Consider the following 21,243-nt stretch of genomic DNA (forward strand, 5'->3'; position numbering starts at 1 on the left):
CAATGGCATATATACGATGTCTTATAGCAAAGTACTGTAGTTCAGTAAACGGGAGCAAATCACCCGGTTGGCGAAATGTCCCGTTGGCGAAATGGGATGATACCGGGTGGGATTATGCGTCTTTTTTGTCCTAAGCTGTAAGTAACATCTTTTTGCCGTCCACTGTACAGTGTACAGGATGGGATGACATCTGCCAATATTTCCGCTGAAGTACCTGTTATCTCACAGGCGCCACCTCAACAGTCCTAGTCAGAATCAGACTCCTCACTTTACAGAAAAGCTTTCGCCTGATACGCTGTAGCCTGTAAGGGTATAAGGGCCCGCGCTGAGGCGCTGAGTCTGAGACCTGCTATGTAATACAGACTGCAGTGTAGGCACTAGGCAGTTTCAGCGAATTACGGTTTAACTTTAACCGTAGTCAAGCTGAACAGACAGAGCGATAGAGCACAGAGAGAGTAGCTCTGTCTCTGACGAACTGGGGCGCAACGCGTTTCTTTGATCATTTGTGGCAGCATGTTCTTGGAAAACAGAGAATCCAGGATTTCCTACAATGTGCAACTACAGAATCGACTAACAGACCTTGATCAGGTTATACACACTTGAAGATCTAAAGTAAATAATGACATAATCGAAAAATTATAAATATATGTCATCTATCTATCATCTTGGTTTTTATTTTCAGCTCACTGCTATGGGCGAAAAAACGATTGCGACCATTATGGTAAGTTGGTGGTTGGTGGCTGACTAATATCAATTTGAATATGTACAAAACATTTTAGTTTTAAGGTAGCAACAAAGCTGTTTTTATTTGTGATCTCGTATGATATACTTGTTAAATTTATTTTCTTTATTGGGCGAAACGGACAAAAATCAATGTCAAAGCAATGCTCTTGAAAATAGAGGTCTATGGCTGTGCTCTTGGTTGATTATGTGGTAAAATGGTACTTAATCCCTATATGCGAGTATTACTGTGTTGTCGATTCAACTTGGCACCCTTTTTTACAGTGAGTCGTATCCGCTTAGCGTATAACTCACTGTACGAAAAGCGTAATAGTACGCGTAAGCCTAACCAGGGCACATTTTCCGGGTCTAAATTCAAAAATTTCCGATCTTTTGTAGAAAGAAAGAATAATTCCGTAGTATAAATGAAACAGTATTTTTATTTGCAAAAAAGGCTCAGAAGTTGTGGCCACACAATATTAGAAGAATACAAGTATCGGTCGCGCTATCGCGCGACCAGTTGTGTTTGAGGTATGGAAGTATGAAAAAAATACAAAAATTCGTACAGCAATAAAAAATATATACTTCGTACAGCAATAAAAAAAATTTTGAGAAATATTTCAAATATAAAACCCAGCGAGGCCAGCTGCGAAAACATTTTAAACATGAAGAAATGCGGTTTTTTATCGCGTTTTTAATGTAACTTTATATTACCGATCTCATGAACTGAAAACTTGAATTTTTTGGTTCCACAGATAATATTTTAACGGTGATAAAATGGATTGAGTGGGGTCATATACAGGTCGATCACACCAAGTGTGGGCAGTTGCAAAAATAAATTAAAAATATGTCTGTGAGTCGTTTTGTTGCTTTGTCGGCATATTTAAAAAAAATAAAATTCTAATAAAATTTTTTTGCAAATCCAGCACCATCAAAACTAATATCTTTAATGTGCTAGTAGGGAGCCGAGCGGTGTTTTTTGGGAAGGGGCACCTGTCAGTTTTTTTATGGTTATAACTACCCTTGGGAAAATCTCAGCGTTAAGATTGCTGCCTGGAGTATTCTGGAAGTTATTGTACAGCCCTTAAGATGTTCGTTACGCGTTATTAGCAAAATCTTGCGTGATCAGTGATCGAGGGGAACTCGAAGCAAAGGGCATCTCCATAGACTTATGTGGTAGAAAGCACCTACCGAGAAATGTGGTTGCCTAGCGCAAGGAGCGGGGGATCTCAAACTAATAATTTCCATGAATTAGACATGGACTACCTGAGTTAATTTTGGAGTGTCGACAAATATCTACAACACAGGAAAGGAGATATAAGTCCTGGACGAATGGAGAAAAAAATTAGTGAAGCGATGACTAAAAAAAGTCATGAGTGCTGTAGAAAGTGGGCGGATTGGAACGTCTTGAGCCTTTTGTTTTGATGAAAAGTTTTAAGCGGACAGTGAACACTTTCTCAACGTGATTTTGTCAAGAATGCACATTTGAGACACTCCATGGCTGCACTGAGACGGCGGAAGTGGGGTTGCCCACCCTTTTAACGGTGCCCGCACTGACTCTGCAAAGGTCAGGCGGGTTTGGTGAAACTCGGTTCATGGCAGGCATGTTTCGCAAGAGTATTGGTTGGGCAACAGCCCAAATTTATCACTTTTGCGATAAGACGTCAACGAAAGCTCTAAACAAATTTAAAGTCGGAAGACTGCAACCACGGCCGATGGGTCAAGCCCCATTTGCAAGACGGTCGGAAACAATTTTGATATCACTGGGATTCGAAACACGTTCTCAACAGGGCGATTCAAGTGCAAAACATGTTAGACACATGCTGCAACCATGTTAAAATGAAATAATTATTTAATTGTTGACGGCTGACATTTTATAATTTTTTAAAAAAACTGCAAACACTTGGCGCGATCGACCTGTATCTGTACACGATGCCCATAAAATACCATTTTTTCAGCGCAGAATTAATGGAAACTTGCGGGGAACAGTTAACGTTCGCCCAAGGTGTCCTTGCAGGCTGCATCTTTAGATACTAATAGTAAGATTTTTTCAGCCATCAGTCAAGCTCTTCAGTATTTATTAAGATAAAATAAATACATGTTTATTAGATTTCGAGGTTAGTAAATGCCCAAGCTACCACCAGTATCACAGAGCCGCTATGTGAGTGAATACGGTAAACGGGCCGCGGGCCGGCTTTTAGATACTTAGAAATTACATATAAATTAGACAATTAAGGGATTTGGCCCGGTACATAGTACCAATTCGGGTAAATACACGGGAACTTCCGCTGTCGCGCAATCCTAAACACTTTTTTGCATGGCTAGCCAGGCTAGGTATGTACCTAATATTCGTAACGGCTCTCATACTCATACTCATAATCCTACTTCTAATTCCGAATTCATACTCATAACGGCCCTTATAATCATAATCATACTTTGGTCCTACCGGTCATCATATTAATTTATTTATAATTATTGCTCACATCTTAACCATTACTCATGCTGGTGTGTCAAAAATGTAATATTCAATTACAACCATGTGTTCATGCAAGTCTACTCCACCGCCCGCTTTCGTCCACTCGTAAAAAATTATTTTACCTGAATTAGTAGCGAAAAATATTTATTAGAAAATGGCTTCATTACAAAATGACTTCAGTAAACTTGAACTGAGAAACGAAAGCTAGGTAATTTAATCTGCATATAAAAACAGCAAGAAAATCTACCATTGTCCACTTTCGTCCATTTTTTAAACTAGTGCTAATGAAAAAAAACCTGAAATGTTAATGGGCTTATTACGTAGCTTCCACCAAACAAAAAGTTAACGGGCCGTTAACTTTCCACAAAATTAAATTTCGACAAAAGCATCGTGCACACTGTACTGCAATGGAACACAGGAACAGTAATAACGCAGTTTGCTATCCAGGACAAAAGCAGATATAAAAAAAAAATTTTTTTAAATTCAAGAACGGTGCACAATTTGCGCAACAGCTATTAAAACTTAGTGTCAATATTACGGTTTTTACGATTAATGAATGCTATAATGCTTTCACTAATAACATTAAGCGCAGTAGCGCACTGGTATGAGTAGCGGTAAAGGCTTGAGTTATGAATATGAACAAAAATATGACAACCGGTAGGATCAAAGTATGATTATGATTATGAAAGCCGTTTTGAGTATGAATTGTGAATTAGAAATAAGGTTATGAGTATGAGGACCGCTATGAGAATTAGGGTTTAGGAGCGCGCGGCAGCGCAAGTTGTCGTGGATATACTATACAAATTTGGTGCTATGTACTCGTAGTATGTACCGGGCCAATCCGGCCAAATGCCTTAAGACCGCGAGATATTGAGGTACTCAGACATTTCTAGACATTTTTAAAATTTCGAAACTCTGGAGGCTAAAAAAATTAGAGGTAACGGCCCCGCTGCGCGAGGCCGAGTCGAAATATTTAGAAATATTTAGAAATTCTGGAAATTTAAAAGCTTTGGAGCCGACTTTGGAAAAATTAATAGTTATTTTGAGGTTTTCGAACATGTTTTGAAAACGTCTTAAAGGTTTCAAGAATTTAAAAAAAGTTATAGTTTTGAATTTTTGATGGAATTGACAATTTAAATAACATACAGAGATCTGTAGTTCAGGTTGCTAAGCTGCGAAATTTGTATTTGCTCATTCGAGACGTTTCCAGAAGTTACTGGAAATTTCTATGAACTTTAAACGCTAAGTACAGAAAGTTTGAAAGGGTTTCTGAAACGTTCCGGAAACCAGAAATTCTTTTCCAAGCTGCAGGTAGGAAGCTTTGGAAGATGTTTTATTTTATAAAATTAACGACTTAGTGGAAAAATCAACGTTGAATTAGGAGATAATTTCCAAAACTAGCAACCGTTAAGTACTAACAACCCTTAAGTACTACAACTTCTAAAAATTTTTTTAGACCTACTCCAAAACTTAAGATTTTTTTAAAGATACAGGTAGAAGCGTTTGTGCGATGCTTTATTTTATAAAATTATCAACTTACTGAAAAAATCAATCTTGATTTAGGAGATAATTTCCAAAAAATAAGGACGTAAGGATATATGAATCTATTGATACAGCACTATGCGTATGCAGTATGCACTACAGTGAGTAGTGAGTACATTCTACTGCAGTGTGTTTAATATTGCAGAGTGCAGACCAGACTTGGGCCACCTTTGCGTTTTCCACCTTCCACCCACCCCACCTCACCCCACAAATTTTCCACTCCACCCCACCCCACCACGCTAAAAAAATGGCCCACCTCCGCCCGCCAACGATAAATGCTTCCACTGTCCACCCGCCCGCCCACTTGTTTCAAAAAAAATTCGTCAGGTTTTATTGCGTGTTAGGCTTGTGTTGCACTTCAAAAATAGTACAGAAATCACTTGATTAAAAATTTATTTAATTTTTCACGTGTTCAAGTCACGAAAAGTGACACTGATGTCATCAAATCCGCGCGGAGCGCGGAATGTTTTTTTCGATTTTTTGCTGAAAAACAATTTTTTTTGATGTGGCGGGCCCGTTTTCCTCCCACTTCTGAATTTTTCCCACCTCCGCCCGCGCTCGTATTTTCCACCCCGCTACCGCCCACCACCTTTAAACTTTCCACCCACCTCCTCCCTCCAAAAAAGGTGGAGGTGGGCGGAAAAGGTGGGATTTTTCCCACTCCACCAAAAAGGTGGCCCAAGTCTGGTGCAGACTGCAGACGTGCAGTACTTCGTGGCTCGTGCTCTTTGAGGCTGTATTTTTTATTTATTAAATCTTAAAGTTCCAAAATTTGCTGTCGGTTACGTGATTTGATAGCCCATTAAATACAGCGTGTCCGACCATTTCGGCATAGGGACATTTCGGCATAAGGACATTTCGGCATACGGACATTACGGCAGGCGGACATTTCGGCATACGGACATTTCTATATTCTAATGTTTTGTTTCGCAAAATACCAGTTGAATTTTCTATATCCTTTCTATATCCTTTCTTTTTGCTCAATGCAGTAGTTTCATTGAAATTTCTTTAAACTACCTTTTTAATGTGGTTGTCATTTCCAGCTTGGCAGCTTCTAGGACTCTTTAGGGTTCGTACGCTTTTCCTAGGTTTTCTTAAGTTAGGTATGTTTGGTTTTCTTAGGTTTTCTTAGGCTTTTTTAGGCCTTCGGCTTAGGTTTTCTTAGGTCTTTTAGGTTTTCTTAGGCTTGTTTGGTTCTCTTAAACCTTGTTAGTTTTCTTTGGTTTCTTAGGCATTCTTAGGTATTCTTAGGTCTTTTAGGCTTTCTTAGGATTTTTGCCTTCTTAAATTTTCTTAGATTTTCCGATGTTTTCTTAGGTTTTATAAAGTTTACTTAGATTTGCCGACGTTTTCCTAGGATTTCGTATTTTTGTATTTTCTTGGAATTTTTAGCGTTGCTCGCTTTCACAGATTTCTTAGGTTTAGTAAATTTCAAAGCTCAGTAAGTTCTTAAACAGTAAATTATTTAAATGTTATGCCGAAATTGTCGTATGCCGAAATGTCCCTATGCCGAAATGGTCTTATGCCGAAATGTCTTATGGCGAAGTGTCCAATGCCGAAATGTCCATATTCCGAAATGGTAGCGCACCAAGTACAGGCACTCGTTGTTTACGGTTTAGCTTTAGCAGTTACTGTACCTTACATCCCTGAGTTAGCTGAGCTTAGCTCATACTTCACAAATTTCTGAGAACTATTAATTTGCTGGGATGGCATGGGAGCGTATGTGGCATGGAAGCGTGTGCTGAAAGAGTCCGCAATTAGTGCGGCTCTCGAAAAATCAAAACAAAACTATCGTAAGAGCCTTCTCTGCACCAGTGCACAATACAGTAGTAAATACTAAATAGTAAATACTATGGAGTACCAGAAAGGTGTCCTGCCATTTCGTTAACGGGACATTTCGCCAAAGGGGCATTTCGACAGACACAATTTTTTACTTTCTTTGGTTTTCTTAAGTTTCTCAGGTTTTATTCTTAGGTATTTATTTTCTCATGTTAACATTTTGATTCGAACTTTTCGTAATAATTTCGGTTTTTTTAGGTTTCTTAGGTTTTATTTTAGGTTTTGTTTTCTCATGTTAAAATTCTGGTTCGAACTACTCGTGATAACTTCGATTCGAACTGCTGTTGTAATTTCAGTTCAAACTGCTAGGCGAAATGCACGGTTGGCGAAATGTTCCTTTGGCGAAATGGGTGGTAGCCACTTACATGAACTTACAAAGGCACCCGTTTGGAAAGCGGTCGATAAGCTTTGAAATGGAACTAATCATTTACGGAGCACATTTTCTATTACAAAAATCACGCAGTCAACAGGTGAATGTCTCAATAGTTTAACTGCAAGAGAGATTTTGAAAAAACTAAGTTTTACTGAAGTTATTGTTTAAAGAATCAACTAGAAAAGTGTTTATCGCTGTTTACAGCTTTAAAATTTTGTTTTCTCAAAGCTCTCGCAAGGTGCTAGGGATTTTTATTGTCTATTTTGTAACGACCCCAAATCTCCCCTATGAGTTTGTTCGGACTGGTTAGTTTTTTTGGGTGGTAACTTTGAGACCGATTTTAAAGCGCCTCGCTCGGTTTTTGTTTGGGGCTGTTAGTACTGAATTTTTCTTGGATTTAACTATGTAAACAGTTGGATCGAAAAAATGTTTAAGTTTCGAATAACTGGGAATGTTGCACTTTCTAAAAGAATTTTGCCGGCATAGCCATGGCCTTAAGATAGGTGCGCCATTTTTTAAACGTGGATTAAATTTCGCATGACTGAGCCGTGTTCTGACTCATGCTGACTGCCACCGATGACCCGGCCATCAGCCTACTAATACTTACAGTTTTGGAAGCCCTATTTACTAAAAAAAAATTTCATATTTCTAGTTTCATTTATTATACACAAAGCGCGTTACTTATTAATTTTAATATTCCTCGTAAGATTTCATGAAGATTTTTACGAGTATACAGATACTTTTCATAGGTTCGCACGCTGATTTTGGTTTTCAGTAGCCTGTGGTTAGAGAATAATTTGTGTTCAAAGTATTAAAACTGGAACTTATACTGGAAATTTTAATACTTAGAACTGGACCGGGTGCAACCGTGCAAGCTAAAAGAACCGCTCTTTCGCGTTTGCAAACTTCAGAAATTTGAAATTCCAACATTTACAATTTTGTTTTGATGACTAAAAAACACGTTGTGCGATCAGCAGCTATTCATGTAGCGCGCCACTTGGGGTGGTGGTGTAAGTGACCGGTAGAGATGGGCAAACTAAAAATAGTAGACAGGTTAATTTTTTCTTTTGGCTGATCGCTGAACGCTGTTAAAACTGCAGTTGCGCAAAATTAAAAGCAAATGCGATGGTAGTTAAGTGTGCATCCGTCGCATCGCGCTTAGCGGATACAGAGCACGTACGTACGTGCGCCTCAACTGAACCCGGATATGCAGTGCTTTGCTAAGCGCGCAGGCCTTACGGTAACTTCGCGAGTTATCGTCGTGGCTGAAGCGGTCTTGCGCTAAACGTCACGAATTTGGGGAGCAGCCACAAATAACAGCAGTAAAACTTTATAGAGCTAGTGAAAAATTAACCTCTATAATAACTAACGCTTAACTTACCGTAGCCTGACCCGCGTCCGATCACTTCGGCCGCGTTACATTTCGGCCGCATGCGTTCATTTCGCCCGAGGCTCACTTCGGCCAGCACTCATTTCGGCCGCCGCTCATTTGGGCAACATCACATTTAGCCATCTCCAAGTTTCAAGTTTTCCTAGTTTTTGTTGTGTTTCTTAGGTTTTCTTGGGTTTCTTAGGTTCCTTAAGTTCCTTAGGTTTCTTAAGTTTCTTGGGTTTATTAGGTTTTCGTTGGTTATTCTTGGTATCGGTGAGTTATCTTCTGTACCTTGGCTTACTTAGTTTTTCTTAGGGCTTCTTAAGGTTTTAACGTTTGGTATTTTTCTTAGTTCTATTCAATTTTTAGCCTTTCCAGGAGTGGACGTCAGCCCAATATCGTTTTCTTAGATTTTCTTTGATTTAAATAATAAATTACTGTCAAAGTTACAAAGTTACATCGGAATTCGGAATTAACGTTTTCCTGCACAAATTAAACCGAAATTAGAGTCTGCCGAAATGTACTGTGGCCGAAGTGAACGGCGACGAAAAACTTTGGCCGAAATGAACGCGGCCGAAATGAAAACGGCCGAAGTGATCGGTAGCCAACCTGATCAAAACTAAAAAATTTAGTAACCAAAACTAAACCAAAACTAAACCAACGGAGACTATAGCGGATGCATAAAACGAGCTTGCTTTTTAGTGCAGATATTTTTTTAAGATGACCTCTAACCACTCAACTTTAGTTAACCGGTTAAACGAGTAGTTCTAGTAGCCAAAACTGACTTGGTTAAGGGAAGTGGCCCGGTACATGGTACCAAATTCGTGTACATGCACGAAATCTTTCACTTTCGCGCACTCCCAAACCCCTTTTTCTCTTGTTTTATGACATTCTGTAGTCAAATGATTTGTATACACAGGCCTGAAAACCGTTTGCGCGCAACATCCGGTTCGGGAGTTATGGCTGTGAAAATTCCCAAAGTTTAAATGCTTTCAGGTGTAAAGTCATTATGGACCGATCTCTTTCAGATTTTGCACGTAAATGCACATAACCACGAAGAATGTTTTACACCGATCCACTGTTCTAGCATGTTTTTCAAATTTTAAAACGAATTTCAAAAATTTTAAATTCATTTTAAAATTGAAAAAATCGTGGAAGTCTGGATCGGTGTAAAAACATCTTCATCCATTTACATGTAGATCGGTCCATAACTAATTCTCTTAGTTTTTCAGTTGGTTGCAGTCATTGTGTTAAGTACTTTTTCTTGTTATTGCTGTGCAGTGAATACTTCGTCGAGTGCTCTTTACGTTTCCTGCACTTCTGCTGTGCAGTGAATACTTCTTCGAGTGCTCTTTACGTTTCCCATACTTGAGAACTGGTGAAACCATCTTCTGACCACTGGTTAATAAAAACAAACAAAAATCTATTGGCACAGCTACAGAAAATATGGAATTTTTCAAGAGCTAGCTTGACTTAAACTGACCACGAGTTGTCGAGGTCGAGGAGATAAAAACTGCGCATAAATACGAGTACGTTTTAGTCGGTAAAATTTTGGTCGGAACCTGTGACCACAGGCCTTTTTTTATTTAATGGTCCGCGCAATTCCAATTTTTTTCTATATTATTGCACTAATTGCTGCCTCCGTGCCCGTGGTAACAATTTGTCTTACTCGAATGTATTAGGCCCGCTCGACACGCACTTTAAGTGAGTTCTGTAAGATAGTGCCGGAACTTTGTGTTTTGTGGTCATTGGACATTTGCTGCATTGGATCCAAAGATTCTTATTATTTATGACTTCTGATCAATTTTTAAAGGATTTTTTATTTTAGGCCCCTATAAAAGGGATGCCGCTATATCAGACGCTGCTGGCAGAAGCCAATCAAATTAGCTATCACAACACTGTTGCCGTCCGCAGCGATGACACATGGTGGCTTGGAAATGTCCAAGATATTGACGGTGACTACGTCTTCGTCCACTTAAGTTCCAAATTAGTCGAAGCTCGCTGGATGCACATGAAAGACGTCTGGCCTCTGCCATCGTACTGGGATACAGAGCTCGCCAACAAAGGTTGGCACAAGAGTCAGAACGTTCGGATATTTGCGGCACTGCGTGAAGAATACAACGGACCGTTTTGTTTTCGACCAGCCGTCATGTTACACACGCTTTATGGTTGTAACTCGGACTGTCAAATGTTTTGCATCAGGACTGAAATTTCCAGTACTAGCGCTCAAGCAAATAGTGCTGGATTCGAGCTGGTCCACCTCCGCCAAGTGGCCAGTGCGTTACCACCCAGCGAACCATCTTTGCTAGACCGCCGCAGTGGTTTTCTGTATACCAAGCACTGCATCCCTTTTGGCCACGCTCAAGACCTTCTGCGTGATCCTTCCGACAAATTTCGCATCATCAAGCATGTTAAGGACGCCATTCAAGCCAGATTAAATTTAACACATGAAAATCAGGCTGACCGCTGCCGATTTCATCTTCGTTTTGACCAGGAGGGTTGCATGCTCATCATCGCCAGTCTCGCAACGGACACAAAACCGACACACTGGATGGCTGAAAGCTTGCCGGAAATCTTGGGAACACATCTGGCCAGCCGCGTTGATTTACCGCCTATGCACTATCGAATATCCCCCTCAAGCGAAGATATACCTTACGAAGTCGGTTAGTCGCCTATCCTAATTGTTGGTATTTCTACTTTAATTCTTTCTACAAAACGCCAGGTACCGTAATTATAGATTTGGCACCCTAGAGCCGCGTATTAGGAATGCTGGGGAGCGCTGATTTAGGAAGTCCTGGGTTAAAGTTGTAAACCGTGCCACAGGTTTGGACCCTTTCACTGGAACGTGCCGAAATCGCTGTAATTATGTGACTCCTACACGGGACACGCACACGGTAGAGCCGTAGAGCCCTGTGCCAGCGCCGAGCCCTGTGCTCGGCACCCGGCTCGCGCGCCGGATGATTGGGCTGTTACCGCTCCTGCCTTGCGCGAGCCGAGCGAGGTCACTAGCGAACTGAGCGCTGTTTTTTTGTTTGTACTAGCTTTTATAGAATTCTGAGCGGTTTTAATGTAAAATTGCGCGTCGGTCTCGGGCTTGGCGCGAAAAGTCAGCGTGACTTCCCGCTTCGCGCGAAACAAACTTGATCAGATTCGTCCAGCGTTGTTCCATCGAGCGAGCTGACTTGTGAAAAAATTTTTTACTAAAGTTACAATGATACGAGTGAGCGTGAGTCAAACATATAATGCTCGCGCAGGGATCTATCACACGCTGCCCGTGATCTGTGTTCCCGTACACAAACTCTACGGGATCGTTACAGTACTGAATTTTGCTACAGCAAATTTCTAACCGTTGCGGTACTATGTGTTTTCTTTCTCTTTGTTTATACTGTGGGATGATTTCAACCTCTGTCGCATATAGTGTCACCATGTGCACTTTATTGTAAAGCGAGCTGTTTACGTTTTCTTTACGGTGTTTACGGGTAAGCCATAATTCGAAATTATTCGATTTTGTTTTAAATTCGTCAAAACTCAAATTTATAAGCAATATTTGGGTAACGCAGACGGCATGCTTCGCGGCCGGAATGATTAATGTATCGAAATTGGCTTGCTCGGTTCGAGTACGGATCTGTTTTTCTACCTGCGAAGAGTTGTATCCGGGTTACCGTATAGTACACCGTCAAGCGTGGGTCACGTTGTGGCATTGTGTACAGGTACAGTACTCGATCTTTGTTTCATTCATCTGTTCCCATTTATCATGGATTGAAATCAGCCTTAAAATCGTCATCACGAACCATCCTCCAATGAGCCAGTGGCAAGAAGGTGACCACACAAGCTTAAGCCAGATGGCATCCGTGGTAACCAACTTCCCAATGACCGCTGGGACTATCATAAATATGGAAGGGACTCGGATAAGTGGTACCATATTCGTAATTTCGTACATGCACGGGAACTTTCGCTTTCGCGCACTTTATCCGGGCCGGGCACACGTTATCCGCACTTTATCACTTCGTCTACTAGCACGGTTACTCACACCAGAAGTGACCTTATTAATTCAGTAACAAATTTCAAAAAAATAATTTTTTAACAAAATTTTTTGGCTATGTGCATGAAAACGGGTCTAGTTTTTGATAGTGTTGTTTTCGACCTTCTCAGTGCTACCGGAAGTCCAGAATTGAGATGGTGTGAGTCACCATCCTTTGGGACATGCGCATTCAAAGGGCCACACCGTCCTGCTGCGTGAATGAAATGTTTCGAGAAAATCAGGCATTATACTAAACAGCATTCGTATGTAACTGGTAAATTTTCAGTGATATATGTTATGCCGTTACCCAACAAAAAAATGGGAAGCCATGGGAAGTTTGAGAAGACTGCCCAATGATTCCCTTGCTCGACAAAAAGGCATACAAGGAAGACAACTAGAGCAGCCGAGAAGACGCAGCACAGGTGAGCATACCGCAAGCCGGTGCTCTCATATACGGTCGATCCGGATCATCTGGGCTGATGAAAGAGATAGCACTGATCTGTTGTCTCCCTTCCCTTTCATCACGAGTAAATCTGGCGCACCTGTCTTACTCTGTTTCTTTTGTTTTCTCACTTCATGGAATTGGTCAAACATCCTTTAAACAAAAGGCACCATTGGGCAGAAAAAGTTAATGACCAATCGTGCTCTTCTGTTGGCTTACACCATGAAAGTAGACCTCGTTGCTCAAAACTGCCAGTCGACGAAGTGTTATCCGGACCACTTCTCCTGAGATAGCAAACAGTCAGGTCACTGAAGTGTCTACGAAACTGTTTACGCTTATGCCTTTATTAGAACGCAGGATTAGCTTTTTATATTCTTTTTAAACGGCAGCAAAAATGTATTATCGTTTTTGGCAACTCGTTGCACTTGTAATAAAACTAGTAACTAAGACTGACGTGTATCTACCGTCTGGAGATATAGTGCTGCCACATTGTCTGGTCAGCTTGACTACGGCTAAGTGCTGACAGCCATTTTCATTAGCGGCATCGATTATGCAACACCTTATGTAGTATAAATTTTTTTGCCTGGCAAAATTAAAAATGGTAGAGTAACTAGAGTTTAAGAAAACGTAAGTCGTTTGGCTCCCATGCCGAGAGGCCCGGGTGAATAGCCGTTTGACTCGCCCCGAGTCGCGTACGGTACACCCGTTTTTTAGTGCGGATATGGATTCCTATAATATCATAACTAACTGTCTGTATCCTTGTTATTGACTGACTGTCACAATAATTAATCAGAATTTTGAATGTCATTTTTCTGTTAGATACCGAAGGTGATGCATCGATGTTTATTGCCTGTATCCGCGATCTGACGCCTTCACTTTTAAGGGATGTCTTGTCACATTTGGATCTGCATTCACAAATGAGAACCAAACGGTAAGAAATATCTTGGCGGTCATTGATTTCGTTTCCATCACGATTTTGCCCCGTCCTTTCCTTGGGTCGCTACCGGGAATACGATGGCATACAGTCATACAGACATAGTCAGGCTTTCCGGATCCATCCGATTATCAGACGGTGAGGCTGATCTGCTACTACATACTGTAGTAACTCAGACCGAATGATGATAGCATCGCCGGCCGTAATTTTGATGTTCAGTTTTGAAATCATATAATTTCGTTTGCCGGTTTTCTGCCGGTTCTTTTCGGACACGTCTTTGCCCAGGTTGATCTCCCGCAGTCCGGCTGGATGCGCTAAGGAACCCGGTTAAGGAAATGATGGTGTTGTTAAGGAAAATGGCCCGGTACATATCGTCCAAAATGGTATACATATACAAAACTGTCGCTTGCCCTCACTCCGAATCACTTTTTTTGTAATACTTTATGACTTATGTCATTCTAAAGCTAAATGATTTGTTTACATTGTTATGAAAACCGTTTGCGCGCGCAACATCCGGTTGCCGAGATATGGTGTAACAAAATGGGCAAAAAGTTTAAATGCATTGTCGTGTACCAAAAGTCTGGTTATTACCCGATCTTCTTGAAACTTTGCTGTAAAAGACACATGACCTTTTGCCCATTTTGTTACCTCTATCGCTCTGTCTGTTCAGCTTGACTACGGTTAAAGTTAAACCGTAATTCGCTGAAACTGCCTAGTGCCTACACTGCAGTCTGTATTACATAGCAGGTCTCAGACTCAGCGCCTCAGCGCGGGCCCTTATACCCTTACAGGCTACAGCGTATCAGGCGAAAGCTTTTCTGTAAAGTGAGGAGTCTGATTCTGACTAGGACTGTTGAGGTGGCGCCTGTGAGATAACAGGTACTTCAGCGGAAATATTGGCAGATGTCATCCCATCCTGTACACTGTACAGTGGACGGCAAAAAGATGTTACTTACAGCTTAGGACAAAAAAGACGCATAATCCCACCCGGTATCATCCCATTTCGCCAACGGGACATTTCGCCAACCGGGTGATTTGCTCCCGTTTACTGAACTACAGTACTTTGCTATAAGACATCGTATATATGCCATTGGCATTAATGCACACGGCTCAACGCTGCAATGACGTACAGATTCTACATCTTATAATGTGATTCGAAACTGAGCGGCACATGAACAATTGCTGATGTAAATGAGTTCGATTCGAAATCATTACTCAGTCATATGCATATTATGAGCAAGGCTGATTAAGCGTAAAATCGAACCCTCAGTGCCACTTCTTATATGCGCACAGAAAAAGCCGTTGGATAATCTTAAATTTCGTATTAACCACAATTTTCCAGGTTTTTTTGTCTACGTATTTACATAGTAGGGCACAGATAATTAACTGCCTAGTTAATTATGACGGAAATAACGTTTTCTTTACCAACCGCAAAGGCAAAGTGTTAAATTACAAAAGTTATGAGTATATCGAATTCTGGAAACGCGCAGAAGACAGAACGGAGAATTGTCAGAACTGGCGTTGCCGAGAAAGGGCCCACTGCAGTGCTCGTTTATATTATGCCGATGGCGCAGCTGTTGAGCGCGGCCAGCATTCTCATGCCCCGGATGTCATAAAGGTTACTGCGAAATCAGCCAGACAGGCGTTAAAGGTTCGTGCAACCAATACAGTGGAGCGACCACGGCAGATTATTGATGAAGTTCGCGCCGGGATGCCTGTATATGCTGCAGTAAAAATGTCTTCTTACAACGCTCTTGCCAAAACCATTGGACGCCAAAGAAAAGCGGAAGGTATCCCTACCGGCCGTGTAACTTGCTTGGCGGATATCGATGGCAGTTATTTTCTGAAAGAAACAACGCGCAATGAATCCGTGCTAACTGCCGATACTGGTGCAGAAGACATTCATCGGATTATTGTGTTCGGAGATCCGAAATGCTTCGATTATCTGGAGAGAACAAATGTTTGGCTGAGCGATGGCACCTTCAGCGTCAGCCCGCCTGTTTTCACGCAGTTGTACACGGTGCATGCTGATGTTTGTGGTGCAACGGCTCCGCTTATTTATGCGTTGTTGCCAAATAAATGTGAGCTCACTTATCGACGCTTTTTCACAATTATCCGTGACGCACTGATGCAGAAAAGTGGATCTGAAGAAGTCGGACCCGAACACATGTTGATGGATTTCGAACAGTCGGCTGTGATTGCGTTCCGAAATGTTTTACCACGTCAAAATTAAGAGGTGAAATTAACATAATATTTTTATTAATGGAATAAATTGTAATTTTTTATGCAGTTTAAGTAAATATTAAAACATGAAATATTCAGGTTCTCTGTACGTACTTAATTTTCTTGAATTTTGTTGTTTTGCAACAGCTGTTATTATTTGTGCTAATTGTAATTTTTGTTTTTATGATTACAGATTTTTAGTCAGTAATTATAATTATTTTAGATCGTTCTTATTTAGTTGTTATTGAGTGGCATTAATTAATACTAATTTGTTCCCGCACTTATGTCACGATTTTCAAAGGTTATACGCCGTTGCTAGTTACTACTGCTGTTAGTGAAAGCAGAAATACTATTAGCATTCATTGATGATTAATAATTCTTGTCACTTAATCTTGATTATTAACTATTATTAATTTTTTTTTGCAGATATAAAAATTTTGCAAATAATTAATTTACAGGCTGCAACTTCCACTTCGGACAAAGCCTGTACCGGAAACTCGTTGCCCTGGGACACGGGCCTATTTATGCGACCAATGCAGAGTTCAACATTTCCTGTCGCATGCTTTTTGCCCTCGCGTTCGTGCCGGTACAGGATGTAGAACGAGCGCTTATTGAACTCCTGGACGCGCCAGTTTTTTCCGTTCAAACACAACGATGTGTTAATCGAGTACTTGAAAACAACATACGTCGGCGAAACAACAACTATGTTTCGAGTAACCGGTTGTCGCATTAAAAGGCCTCTGTATCCTGTTGAATTTTGGAGCTGTGTGGATAGACTTGAGAGGGATATTCACCGTACGACCAATCGCCTAGAAGCTTGGCATCGCACGTTTTCTGATGTCGTTAATAAAGACCATCCCGGCATTTATCAATTTTTCAACCTACTGTGTCGGGAAATTGTTCACCAGCAAACAGAGGCAGCTTCACGCATGGCAGGTGAAATTCCTAAACAAAGGAAGCAATACCTGGAGGTCACCAAGCGGCTAAAAAACGTTGCATCCAACTACGGGCAAATCGATACGATCAGCTATTTGAGATCGGTTGCCATTAATCTCGAAATCATGTTGTAAGGTTTTCATGGTCAAACTGCAGCGTAGCAGCTTGTCTTATAATTCGGACTTCATATATATTTTGAGTTTTGCATTTCCGCCGAATTTAGTGTTAGAAGTAATCGCTTTTCGATACGTTCCTGCTAATATATTTTGAGTTTTGCATTTCAGCCGCATTTGGTGTTAGAAGTACATGTAATCGCCTTTCGATACGTTCCTGCTAATTATTTTACCTTGCATGGCACACTGTCAGTTATGGTGTAAATGGGAAAATATTTGTAAATAGTTTTTGTTCTTGTTGTAATACTACAACGTGTGAATGTGCTGCAGTACGTATGTATTTATTGTACATTTAAAATAAAAATGCATGTAAAATGTGCTGCTTTGGCCAGCCAAGAGTGCCATATGCCAATTGTCCTGTAGACTAAGGCGCTAAACGTAAAGTACTGTAGGCTAAATATCCTGTAGGCTGTTGGCGAAATGTCTGGTTGGCGAAATGTCCGGTTGGCGAAATGTCCGGTTGGCGAAATGGGTGGTAGCCTAATAAACCAAAGAAACCATAACAAACCTAAGAACCCTAAGAAAACCTAAGAAAACAGAAGGAGACCTAAGAAAACATAGGACACCTAAGAGAGCCTAAGATGACCGACACATCCAGTTGCCGAAATGAGCGTTGGCCGAAATGAGTGTTGGCCGAAATGAGTGTCGGCCGAAGTGAGCCACGGCCGAAATGAACGTTGGCCGAAATGAACCTGTGCGGCCGAAATGTAACGCGGCCGAAGTGATCGGACGCTCCCAGGGGCCCATCATCTCAAAGGCGATGGGGGAAAAGATATAGCGCCCTTGCAGATACGCGTACAGTCGGGACGTCTTTTCTTCTGCTTGTCCTGCCGTAACCGACGTCAATGGGAGATGGGAAATGGCCATTGTGTCGACGCACGTCACGTCCCACGCCAGACACATTCCTCTTTTCTAGGCGAACGTTGTACAACCGTCAGAGCGTTGATCTGTTGTAAAGGATGTGCCGCGTGGCCCAAGCTTAGCAGGAACACCAACTGAAACACAAGCGCGGCATATAATGCTGTTTAGTCCTCTATGGCGCGCATGGCTACCAGCTGAGTAGCTGCATGATAACCCGTGGTGTCCCAACTTGTCAACGTGTTTATTACATTTGGTACAGTTATGCGGCTCACAGATATCAATTCCAAGACGCAGGCCAATTAAAATTTTCATCGTTTCGTCGTCGAGGCTGTTAATAAAAGAAATTCTGTTAATGAGGGTGTAACGTTGTTTTGATCTAACTTGTAAGTTACTAATAGCAGATCAACCTCGCCGTCTGATAAGCGGATTGATTCGGAAAGCCTGACTGTGTTTGTGACTCAACTTTGTAGTTTGTGCTCCGTATGCGATTACATAGTTTTAAGACGGACGCACGCAGGCTGTGATTTTATCAAATTCTGTATTCGCAATATGTTACTTATTGTTAGAGAAATAAAAAGGGTGCCTATAATATAAAATACATTGACAGGGTGTTTCTATTTAATAAATAGAAAAAAGTTTCTATAAAGTACGGTGTGCGAAAAGGATTGCCTTTATTAAATGAAGGTGTAAAGAGCGTTTAAAGAGTGGTTATAATTTCCTAGTGATAAAAATAATAATAACTTAATTTAGCTAACAAGTACTTGACAAATACAACAGGTAAGAATTAAGACATTACAATAGAATAGCAGATAGCACATGCCATTGCAATAGCCATGCATATGCATCACAAATTCAAAATAGTGTGTAGTGTGTTACTGTGTGTACAATGTACATACAGGAATATAGAAGTATTGTTGACACTTAACACTAGGAGGGCTCGGCCACTTGTCGGAAAGGCCCATTTTGCTGTTTCACTGTGTAAACAAAACTGTAGCAAGCTACGGTATTTGTCGACAGTTGAAAGCTAGTATTCACGTTTTATGTTTTGACGTAATTATCATTATTATGCATGGATGACCGAGTCGTTTTAGTTTATACGTATGCTTTATTGCAATAGGCTTGGTTTTTTTAATGATATGACTACAGTACTATTACTACTGTATGTAGTACTGTAGTTAAAATTTCACTGTTACTGATTATCCTCGATAATGTATGAAAATAAATAGGCCGCCGCTGCCGCCGCTGCTGCTGCTGCTGTCGCTGGTAATTTCCGTCTTGCAAAAACAAAAGGCAAATGAAAATCACTATAAATTCTACAATTTAAAGACTTTGGCACTAGTAGACCACGCGCAAATTGCGCTGAGTAAATTAGCGGCTAATAGCTGCACTAACTATGGAATTCTACAATACCGTACTTATTTCCGCTAATACGAGTAATACCACGATCGTGCTAACTGTGAATACGCACTGAACTTATCAGCAATCAGTGTAAGTGAATTTTTTTGCTGCCATTTTGGATTTCGAACCGGTCCTTGTTTCTTCATACAGAATTTTATAGTTGTAATTTATCATTCATAGCAAAAGTACTGTAATCAAATCTTTTTGTCTCTTCACAGAGTGTGTGCTTTATGGCAGTTGCTGCTGAGTAGCTCTAAAATAATGGAACATGTCACCATCTCTTTCGAAAGCTGCTGGCACCTCAAAGCCGACGGCGATAACTGTTTCCTCCAGGCGGACAACAACAACTGCTTCAAAGCGGCATCTTTGCTCAGCCGCTCAATCAGCTCAACGACAATCAGTCTGACACTCTTGAGAGTCTTCCCACCACATTCGTTTTGGAACCGTTGTTAGATGCCATGGAAATTAGGGTGCCACTATTAGTGCTTAAAGACCATATTACCGTCCAGCCGAATGGATTTCCTGTATGCGAACGGTCGCGTATAAAGCATGGAGCAGCGACTCTTGTTACGTCATATAAGAAAATTTGTGACATCGTCTTGCTGCTCAACTGGAAAGTTTCCGACCTTTTTGGTCAGCATATGTGTAGTGTCTTCGTGCATAATTCTTTCTATGAGCGGCATGTAGGCGTGGAACTGACTTCTCGTCCCCTGCCAGCTCACGAGCAGGAGTGGATGTTGCCTCTTACATACAAGCCGCAGCAATTGGCCATTGACAAATTACAGATCACCATCCCGAAGCTTCTCCTGCCATGCAGCGACGGCAGCATGCACATGGCCAGCCGCTTGATGTGCGCCTTGAACGATGGCTTCTTGCCGGTCACGGAGGACATTGTAGCAAAGGTTACGGCTGTTCATGCGCGTTGGGTTAGCAACCTGACCTACCCAGAGGACTGGCAGAGCATTCGCGATTACCTCCTAATGTAAGTGGATACTTCATAGCCCACAGGCTTTAATAAAATTCTTGTGAGCTGTAGCGTCTTATGTATCCTTCGAACTCAGTTCTAATTTGAAGTCCATATTTTATTAATTTAAATCAATAGCTTATCTTTGTCGGGCTTGTAAGATCGTAATGAGCGGGATGATGCTACTAATCGTCGGGTAGCGTTGGAAGTAAAAAAAGCTTTCTTGGTCTAAGCACTGACTTTTAATAATAATATCGTATGTCTGGTTATAGTACAATACTGTTTAATATTCTCCGACGGTCCGAACAATGCTGCTATAACCAATGTGAATGCTAATCTTATTAATTTTTTTGTATTCGTCGTTGTACAATTTACAGTACAGCTTACCCTAGGTCACGAAGGGCCATGGCTCACACAACTTAGCAGCTAGTGCTGCCACAAGATCAGTGACATCACGCACATTATGAACTCACTTCTGGTCTTATCATGGACAATATGTTTAACGTGAAAAGTTTGTGTTGCTCAGGTTCAGTGGGTTTGACTCTTGCGGAAAACCAAAAGTGTGGGACGAGGTCGACTTGAGGGTTGTCGATTTATCGACATGGAGTAAAATGGCCACCCACGGTATAAACGAGGTGTTCCGAGTGTGAAGCGGTGTTGCTGCATCAACGTTGATATCGTTCGGAAAGACGATCCTGATATATTTCCAGGATAATACCAGGATCTGGGGATCCCTTATTACGGGATGGGGCATATCGCTATGACGCTATAAGCTGATTGTCTTACAACTGTTTAATGGCAAGAGCTGCTTTGACAACTGCTAATTATCTTTGAAAATTTATGTCCTGCAAATCTTCGATAAATTAACCAGCTGTTTTTTTATTGTCTGGCTTCTAGGATATGTAAATGGGAACTTCCTCTGCGATCCTGTTCCCCGCTTCTTCTGCGCATTGCTATCTTTTTTTGCAT

At 41.1% G+C, this 21,243-nt stretch overlaps 1 protein-coding gene across 2 annotated transcripts; it reads left to right on the forward strand.

Annotated features, from left to right (window-relative positions):
* The first annotated feature begins 214 nt into the window (after nucleotides 1–214).
* LOC129595640 (uncharacterized) lies at nucleotides 215–21,196 on the forward strand. 2 transcript variants are annotated; one of them, XM_055492700.1, is made up of 6 exons: nucleotides 215–612; nucleotides 683–721; nucleotides 10,151–10,985; nucleotides 13,605–13,716; nucleotides 19,529–20,292; nucleotides 20,801–21,196. In XM_055492700.1, the coding sequence occupies exons 2-5, from the start codon at nucleotides 692–694 to the stop codon at nucleotides 19,761–19,763; spliced, it is 1,212 nt and encodes a 403-aa protein (XP_055348675.1). In that variant the 5' UTR covers nucleotides 215–612; nucleotides 683–691; the 3' UTR covers nucleotides 19,764–20,292; nucleotides 20,801–21,196. The 2 variants fall into 2 exon arrangements, with proteins under 2 accessions (XP_055348675.1, XP_055348674.1); XM_055492699.1 differs by having other exon boundaries at nucleotides 215–588.
* Nucleotides 21,197–21,243: the final 47 nt, after the last annotated feature.

This window comes from Paramacrobiotus metropolitanus, unplaced genomic scaffold, assembly GCF_019649055.1.
Source record: "Paramacrobiotus metropolitanus isolate TYO unplaced genomic scaffold, Prichtersi_v1.0 Parri_scaffold0000080, whole genome shotgun sequence".
Lineage (NCBI taxonomy): Eukaryota > Metazoa > Tardigrada > Eutardigrada > Parachela > Macrobiotidae > Paramacrobiotus > Paramacrobiotus metropolitanus.